The sequence below is a fragment of the Drosophila navojoa genome, chromosome 4 (genome assembly GCF_054131105.1).
Source record: "Drosophila navojoa isolate 15081-1374.11 chromosome 4, UAZ_NAV_1.0, whole genome shotgun sequence".
Classification (NCBI taxonomy): Eukaryota; Metazoa; Arthropoda; class Insecta; order Diptera; family Drosophilidae; genus Drosophila; species Drosophila navojoa.
Genome location: NC_142892.1, coordinates 15,622,091 through 15,631,049, shown reverse-complemented (window position 1 = coordinate 15,631,049; position 8,959 = coordinate 15,622,091). Strand labels below are relative to the sequence as shown.

General features: G+C 40.5%; 3 protein-coding genes across 4 annotated transcripts; 1 reads left to right on the top strand and 2 right to left on the bottom strand.

The window, feature by feature from the left end:
- Positions 1-4,746: 4,746 nt before the first annotated feature.
- On the bottom strand, positions 4,747-5,639 carry LOC108650223 (uncharacterized). The gene is made up of 2 exons (XM_030388806.2): positions 5,220-5,639; positions 4,747-5,156 (listed from the first exon to the last, which is right to left on the bottom strand). Exons 1-2 carry the CDS (start codon positions 5,637-5,639, stop codon positions 4,803-4,805), a joined length of 774 nt encoding a protein of 257 aa, XP_030244666.2. The 3' UTR covers positions 4,747-4,802.
- Positions 5,640-5,808: 169 nt separating this feature from the next.
- On the top strand, positions 5,809-7,812 carry LOC108650222 (uncharacterized). The gene has a single exon (XM_018099341.3). The coding sequence runs from the start codon at positions 5,809-5,811 to the stop codon at positions 7,225-7,227; it is 1,419 nt and encodes a 472-aa protein (XP_017954830.3). The 3' UTR covers positions 7,228-7,812.
- On the bottom strand, positions 7,257-8,858 carry RpL10Ab (ribosomal protein L10Ab). 2 transcript variants are annotated; one of them, XM_030388804.2, is made up of 3 exons: positions 8,598-8,858; positions 8,123-8,278; positions 7,257-7,812 (listed from the first exon to the last, which is right to left on the bottom strand). In XM_030388804.2, the coding sequence occupies exons 1-3, from the start codon at positions 8,600-8,602 to the stop codon at positions 7,320-7,322; spliced, it is 654 nt and encodes a 217-aa protein (XP_030244664.1). In that variant the 5' UTR covers positions 8,603-8,858; the 3' UTR covers positions 7,257-7,319. The 2 variants fall into 2 exon arrangements, 1 of the variants encoding a protein (XP_030244664.1); XR_016196767.1 differs by having other exon boundaries at positions 7,501-7,812; positions 7,914-8,278.
- Between the last annotated feature and the right edge of the window lie 101 nt (positions 8,859-8,959).

The window sequence follows — 8,959 nt, the reverse complement described above, 5'->3', positions numbered from 1 at the left end:
GGATATAATATGTATACATGTAAGTATATAAGGCCCATCTTAAAGAATACTAGATTATTGTCTGTAATATTTAATATATTTATATGAGATCTATATTAGAATAGATAATAAAATATTACCTATCAATAATTGGCTCTCCATGCGAGTCTCAAAAATCAGCTTCGATTGTTGTTATTGTTAACTCTTAAAACTTTTACTTCAGATGGCATGTGATTAGAGCAAATATTCAGTAAATTTGCTTTTGCAAATGGCTATTGATTCTCCTATTATGATAGTCGGTGACTATTTATAGAGCACACTAGATATTAGCCAAAGCAATTAACAGCTCAAATGGGTCAGCGATGAGCTGTGGCAATATAACTGAGCCTTACTTTCTATACAGGTTATCAATATAATCTCTAATGCAAAACCAACACACATACATACATACATAATTATATAGATATGTATATAAGATTTCCATACTCACCAGACTGTCGGCCACATTTTGACTCATTATACGAGGGCAGCTGCTGCAATTACTTCAATGTGCGTGCTTAGACTTTGGTTAGATGCAATTGCCGTAGATAATGATGATGATGATGCCGATGCTGATGCTGATGATGATGACTGGAATCTGTGGGATACGCGCATTTTGACTGGTCGCAGCTACATAGACACACAGACACACTTGGCTTTTGGAATTGTGCAACTGGCAATAGGCGGATGTTGCTGCAATGTATTCGATGCGACGCACAAAATTTCAAGTTTTCTTTTGTAATCCAGCTGTAAGAAAGCGACGGAGAAATATAGCAACAGCAACAATAACACAAACAGCAGTAGCAACAGTTGGAGCAACAACGACAACAACAACAACAGCAAACGAACAAGAAATTGGTAAAAGCAGTGAAAAGCATTTAAAAGTCGCACAGTTAACGCGTTTTCTATACGCTCCAAGTTGGAAAGTGCGCGACGACAAATGAAATGGCCAATAAAACGTGTACATGGCCCATAGTTCATAGTCCATGGCATCTCGGCGTAGTCCGAGCGTTTTGGCCGTCAGACCGCGAGTGTTACTTAGCGCCCCAACATCAAGACTAAGCGCACTGTCTACCTCTTGGCCGAACGTGATGAGCAGGTGATTTACGATATTAGGCGACGGGCAGTGGCACAGTGGTGACAGTTAGGCATAGAAATAGCATATACGAATACATCATCATCAGTTTATGTATTATGCATTTTAGTACCTTACTAAAATTTATTTTTTAATTTTACATTTTTATAGCAATTTTGCTTCACTGCGATTGATCTTGCACCACTGTGCAACTACGATCAACGGCGACGCTTGTCAGTCAATGCGAATGATGAATTTCTTTTTTACCACGCGTAATCGTAATGCCTGTCGTACGTAGCTACGAAAATCAAAAATAAAGATAGCGGGGCTTGTCGAAATGTTGCGAGCGATCGCTAATGAAAGTTTGTTTGTTTTTTTTTTTTTTTTCGTGTGCCAGTCTTTTCTTACTTTTTGGCCAATTTCATGTACTGTTGTTGCTGCAGCTGTATGTGTTCTGAATAGCTGAATGGGACACATGAAAATATGCGAAAAATGTTTGTGCAGACAATGCAGAAGCAAAACAAAAGAAACAACAGGTAGAGTACAATGTTCGAATATCGTAAAAGAGAGTGAAAGAGAAAGAGAGAGCGTGCGCGCGTTCAAGAGAATTGCAGATATCAAACAGTTTTACACACTTTACAGAGCTGAAGCGCAGCTTAGCAGCCTAAGAGCGCGTTTATCGTAGCTTAACAGCCATGAGAGCGCTTATGGGAATATCGTAAATATGAGCGCAGAACATTTTATAGTTCTTGCTGCTTTTATTTTTTGACTGCTGGCAGCTGGTCAAGCTTTAGAAGTTCACAATTTTCGCTGTCATAGATAGTTATGTACGTATGTATATATTTAAATAATTGCTATATACATATGTATACATATAGCTATGAGTGTACATAAAAACCTGATTTCTGTAAACTTCTCTCTGTCTCAGATATTAACAAATGCTTCCTAATGGTCTCTATGGCAAATCTCTCTCAGCTGTGGCTCGATCATTAGGGGCAATTCTTTTTGCTCTAAACAAGACATCATCAACCTTGATTGCCTTGGCAGCTAGCTGACCCTTAAATAAAGCCAAGCGACTCGGAAACTCGGATTATGAGAAGCGCTCAATTATGAGCTGAAGTTATGTACCAAAATATGTATGTATGTACATATGTTTATGTATTTCGATATGTGCTCTTATAAATTGCCATGTTTGGGCGCTCATTCGTGAAACTAATTCATTAGCATTTCAAATTCCAACAAAACTTAAAACAAGCTTCTGCTTGCGCCTTGTTTCTCTTCGTGTTTCTCTTGCTTCGCCTCCCCGCCTCTAAGATGCGCTTTGTTGTTGTTTGCTTGTTGCAAAAAGTACAAAAAGGAAATTTCGAAGTGACGCGCGCTTTTAGATCGTTTTTACACCTACACAGCACAAGCGCACCTCTATTTACGATATGTGCACACGTGTGTGTGTACAGCATGTCTGTATGGTTTTGTTGCTCTGCTTACATTTTGCTGTCGCCGTGCAGTATTTTGATATGTAAACGCATTTTATTGTTGTTGTTATTAATATTTTTGGCCAACAATACTTAGCCTGGCCTTTAACGCTCCAGCAGAGCAAAGCTTGACACGCTATTTCCTCTCGCGCGCTCACTCGCTCTCCCTCTCTGTCTGTTGTTCTACTCTCTTTAATGATCTCATTGTTTGCAACTCTCAGACGTATTTACGATATCAATTTTGCTTTATTAGCCAAAAAAGACAAAACTCGAAGAGTAAAAAAAAAAACACAGTTAACTTTTTATAATATCTCTTTATATAGTTGTCGCTATTTTTGTTTTTTGTTTTATTCTTCGAGATGATTTTTTGTCTCAACACGCGTTTCGGACGTGTTGATACTGGCCAGAAGATTCGCCAACAAAGCAGCTAAAAGTAATCAGGAAATATATACACATGTACACACGTTTATATATACATATATACTTATACATATTAATATTGTCCATGTATTTTTTGTTTTATCTTTTTGATTAGAGTTTTTGTGTTGAGTTTTACTTAAGTTGCGTGCTAGTTTATATTTAGTAAATAATAAATTAACTAAAAAATGAGCTAATCAATGCTTAGTATTCATTAAAGAATTTATATTTATTATTTTTATTCATTTATTTATTTATACATATTCATTATATTTGATACTATTTTTCCCCATTTATTTATTTTTGTATATATTTATTTTATTGATTTATTTTTGTATTTTAAACCAAGGGTTTTTATTTTAATATATTCTTTTATTTCTATATATACTATACGTTTCATATATTTCATCTTTGTATTTACAAAATTATAGTATCTGGACAGAATTTTAATGCTTCAGCGTATTGTTAATGTTTTTACTTTTTTTACTTTGTAATTATATTTTTTATGATCGTCTCTTTGAGAAACACAGAAAACACGTTGCAATTGGCAACTGGTTTACAGCTATGCAACAGCTCATACACACACAACCACACACTCACATAGTGAAACACACAGCCATGATCTACACGCACACACACACTCGCACGTAGAAATCAACAGACAGTCAGACATAGACAACTGCACAGGTGAGTAAATGGCAATATTGACCATATTTTTGTAGGTATAAAATTTTCTCATACATTTTACAAGCATTTTGCTGAGCTGTTTGTCTTCTTCTTTTTTACTTATTTTTTTTTTTTTCTTGATTTTGTATTTTGTTTAAAAAGGAGCTGGCTCGCTCGCGCACGCGCACAAACAATTTGCAATTAATTTTAATAATGTAATTAAAGATGTTGCAGTTGCTTTTCGTATACCTTTTTTTACATTTCTATTTTGCCATTTGCTGTGGCTCGCCTATTCGGCGTTACTTTTTTGTTGTTTTTTGTGCACTTTTCACACACAAACTCAAAGCAGAAAATGCCATTAATGATATTTGCCGTTGCTGTTGTGTTGTTGGTTTTGTTGTATTTGTTGTTGTCTTGAAAATTTTCGTTACGCTTTGGCAGACATTACGAGCCACTCTCCGCACTTTCGCGCCCCGCTCTCCGCTCTCTATATCTCTCTCGTTCGCACCGTGGCCAAACAAAACGCGCCAGTTGGCTGTTTTTTTTTTTTTCTTCTTTTTTGTTTTTGTTTTTAGACCGAAACGAAATTGGAGCCACAGCAGCAGAAGCGCGCACCCGTCTATCTTTGCTTACACGTAGTTTGCGACTGAAATCCAACACCGAAATCGAACACCGTTGAAGCTGCTGCTGGCGCTTGGAGAGTGCGCTGCGCACTGCGCACCCAACTCTCTTTAATAAAAAGAGCGCAAGAGCAACAGCAACAACGTTGTGCACCATCAAACCATTAACAGACGATCTTTTATACCTGTGCGCTGACCACTGTTAAAAGACACTCAATCATTCAATCGTGTGCACTGACCGGCAACCAAAGCGATTATCGTAAATTTGACGTTTGTAAGATCTGCCAAATGTAACATGATGGTGAGTTATTATTTATTGTGGTAAAAAACTAAATATGGAATTAATTATAAATTACTAATTAAATAACCAAGTTATTTTATTTTTTTTTAATCATATGTACATATACAAATTGCATTTTAAATAGCAATTGTCTTTAATATAATTTAAGTTGGGGTAAAAACATACATACATACATATATAAAATTAATTTAAGACAGGATTTTTAAAATTAAATATCATATGCATACAACAATTTACAAATTCGAAAAGCTTCTATTCAGATGTTTTTTGAGCTTATCAAACATATCCATATTATCAACAAGTTGCAAGAGATTTGTACGATATGGTGAGGCGTTTCCAGTCTCCTGGAAATTATACTTGGCGCGCTGCAAACGTCTTTTGATTTTACATGTATGATGCAGCTCATTGGAAGATAGTTCCCAGTCGTTGGATAGCATTGCGGAGAGGGGTGCTGCAATATCCATGCTCAATTCAAACTTGGGCCCACGGGCATCGCTGCCAAGTAACATGGTATGGGAACTACTGCCGGCACGCATCAGAGCATCCTTCTGGAAGGTCGTGCCACCTGTTTGGGCACGCTGTGCGGACTGTCAAGAAGACCCATAAGAAGATAACAAATATGTAAAACATTTTAAATCACCAAAACTCACCATTATTGTTGGCAGTTCTTCAGGCAGGCTAAAATCAGTCTTTGGCTGTAAAACAAATTGAACCCCAAGGAGGTTTGGTGAGTACTGAAACCCGTGGTGTGTTTGTTGGAAACACGGATTCAGCTCCAACAATTTCAGGCGATCCTTTATCGTAGTCGGCAGTTGGTATAAGTGCACATTTGGTAAAACCGATTTCAGCATAATCTCGCATAGCTCCACGTTCGAATATTCATTAAATCTTTCGTTGGGATGATGGAAATCTGTGTACACATCAGGATCCTGTATAAACAGCAATCGGGAAGAAACTGTTGCGTATTCAATGAGAGCCCTGTGCAACGACGAGAGCGAAACGCTCACAGGTGTAGATGTGCTTCTGGCTTCAACAGATCTATCAAAATTAAACGAATAACTTGAGTTCATTTTTATCTGCAATACTGTGATTGCCGCGTTTACAAAAAACGATTAGTCTATATGCCATGTTATCGCTTGAGTTGAGCAGTGTATCGATAAGTATTGGGTACTTTTCTCATCGAGCAACTATTGTGCTTCTAATCGTTTACTGATTTCGGTCACACTACTGAACTGGAAAATGGATGAGGGACTGAAGGAAATAAACAGTGATTTAAGCGAGGTCTTATTAAAATTGCTTAAGTCCAATGCAAAATGCAAGAATGATGACTTGCAGCAGCAAAGAGCAAAAATCGCAACACTGATCCGTCTACATGTGCGACACTTGCAGCAGACCGTCGTCGTGCATCGCCGACGTCGACAGCAACAAGCACGACATCGTTTCAAAAATCTACGCTCCTTTTTCATGCAACAAATGATGCAGCTGCAGTACAATTATGTTCAAATGTTCGTCACGCTGCGCATGAAGTACAAACAGCTGCAGAGTGCCGAGGAAATGGAGGCTGATATAGAGAACAGCATGTCTGATGTTTCGTTGGCCAATTCGGAAACCAAAACAGACGCCCAGACGCTCTTTTGGGAGCATAAAGTACCGAAATATAGCGAAGAGCAGTTTCTTGATAGCTTCCACGTGACACGCAGCACATTCCAGTCGCTTTGCGGCCAATTGGCGCCAACCCTGCGTTCGGTGCCCGAGCTGCGGTCGCAATCGGAAGTAATTCCGCCCGACAAATGTGTTGGTCTTGCACTCTTCTTCCTGGCCAGCGGCGAGCGGATATCCATTATCTCAGAACAGTTTGCTCTGCCTCGCGCCCGCACCATCAAATGCCTGAAGGTCTTCTGCAACGCCGTGATGACCAGCCTGGGCAAGGCGCTGCGTTTGCTGCCCCAGAGCGAGGCGGATTGCGCCAATGTGGTGGCCGGTTTCAGGCGGGAGTGCAACATGCCACCAGCACTGCTCGGTGTGCTGGGTGTCTGCTCCATTCCGTTACGTGGGAAAGGAAAACAAGCTGAGACTGGTTCCGCATTGCGTATGGAGTTTCTGCTAGACGATCGCATGCTCTTCCGCGAGCTGCGTCTGGATAACGCCAGTGGCAATAGCAAACCGCCTCTTCCGCCCATGTTTGCAGTGGCACCGAATGCATTGACCCAGTCACCCGCCCGTCGCATCAATCAACGCTCGGTGCCCGCCTTTGTGCTGGCCCCAGCCAATCAAAACTATCCGCTCCGGCCCTGGCTGCTGCAGCGTTACGCCGAGCCGACGGCGCCGCACGAATACGACTTCAACGAAGTGGCCGATCACCTACAAGAGTTGAGCGACTCCGCCATGCATCGCCTCATGTCTCGCTGGCGCTTTCTCAGCCAGCCGCTAGACATTAGCTTCCAGACTGCCTCCTGCATAATCACAGCCGCAACCGTTCTGCATAATCTGCTCGAGGAGCTGAGCGAGCCGCACAACCCCGAGTGGGGCAACACGGTGAACGTATTGAGATTCAAAGCACCTCCAATCGAGTCGCAAATAGACAATTCTCCGCAGGCAGAGCTGGCACGCGACCTACGGGATTTCCTCGCCAGAACCATTAGTTCCACTGAAATGTAAATTAAGACTAGTCTAGAATACACATTCAATTTGTTTTACATTCATCAAATGTACATTTTAATTGTTGTAAAAGATATTGGCTTTACAAAAAATTAGTATAGACGCTGGGGTGGGCCCATGGAGGACTTGATGTGCAGGGAGCGCACGTTCTGCCAGTTCTTCTTGAGCAGCGAGACCAAGAAATTGATCGACAAGCTAACGTTCTGGGTGAGCTCATCCTGCTTCATGCCCACGTGTCCAACGGCGACGGACAGACACAGCACCTTCTTCATCTGGAATTTGATGGTGGACTTGACCTCCTCGATCTTGGCCATCATTGATTCCTGATGAGACAGCAGGGCAGGGAACTTGCCAGCCTTGTTGAGGCCGGGACCCAAGAGACGGGGAATCTGCTTGATCAGCGACTCGGAGGCAAGGAAAGCATCATAGGACTTGGCCAGTTTCTTCACCAGCTTCTTGTTCTTGTTCAGCTTCTTGAGTGCCTCAGCATCCATGAACTCAACGCCGTTAGCCTTGGCTTCATCGCAATGCTGCTGATCGCCCAGAATGCACACCTTCATCTTGGGACGTGGGATGTGCTTCAATCTGCAAGACTGAGTAAAGAGAAACGATTAGGAAAATCACTTCATACTAATTGGTTAAATAGAGGTAAATTTGCTCAATTCTCATTTAAACAAAGAACTTACGCAGCTCACAGAGGAGCAGGACAGTTTATTATCTATTAAACTATGAAAACGGCAGTCCATTGCTGGCGCCTACTCAATTAGATTTAAAGACCCTGAGTGCAGGTCCGCCGCTGTGTGTGTGTGGAAGAGGGCACACATGCGACTACCTGACGCTGAAGCCTTCCAGATTTGGATTTGGTTAGCAGCGCAGGTGATTTTAGCCAACGTACTTAACAGTGCCAGAGAAACGCTTGTCCTTTTGGGGATCGTAGTTCTTCAGACCAATTTGAAGCTCCACCGTCTCCAGAAAATTGCGCTTCTTCTTTAACGAATGCTCAAGAACTCCATTGACGCCCTCAAGGAGCGTGTCACGAGACACCTTTGTTCTGCAATAGAAATTTCAGTTAGATCAGCGATTCATTTCACTATTTTATGTAAAATAATGTACAAGCATTGTGCAAATTATTATCACTTGCATGATTAGTCACATATTTGGCACAAAATCTCAATTTTATTATTGCAATCATTTCCAAACTGATATGGTCATTGAAAGTGGTCCAAAAAGCTGGTTTCTGATTGCAGGACACAATAAATATATTGTAGAATATATAAAGCAGCAGATAATTTATCAAAATGCGGCATTATATTCATTAAAATATTTAAGATGCAATTTATATTTAAAGATTTTCGAGCAATATTACTTACGCCATGTCTACACTTTGCAACGTGCAATACACGAAAGAAAGAGATGAGCGGCGACGATTCAAGTTTTCAATATCGATTACCTTTTGACCAGAGCTGCCGTGATATTAATCGTTACTACTTATCGTTAACATATGGAACACACAGACTACACAGTGGCAACGCTATACTCTTGCATTTGTATTTATAATCCACAAACAAGTTCTTGACCAAGTTCAGCTGTTCAGCATCTAGTTTTGAATAATCTTGAAATTTATATGCCTTATATGCGCATTGTTTAGCTTCAAATGACGCAGCTACACACTAACTGAATACATTGTGATAAACATTAAAAAGTGGGATTCGCTGTTGATGCTGGTCAAAAC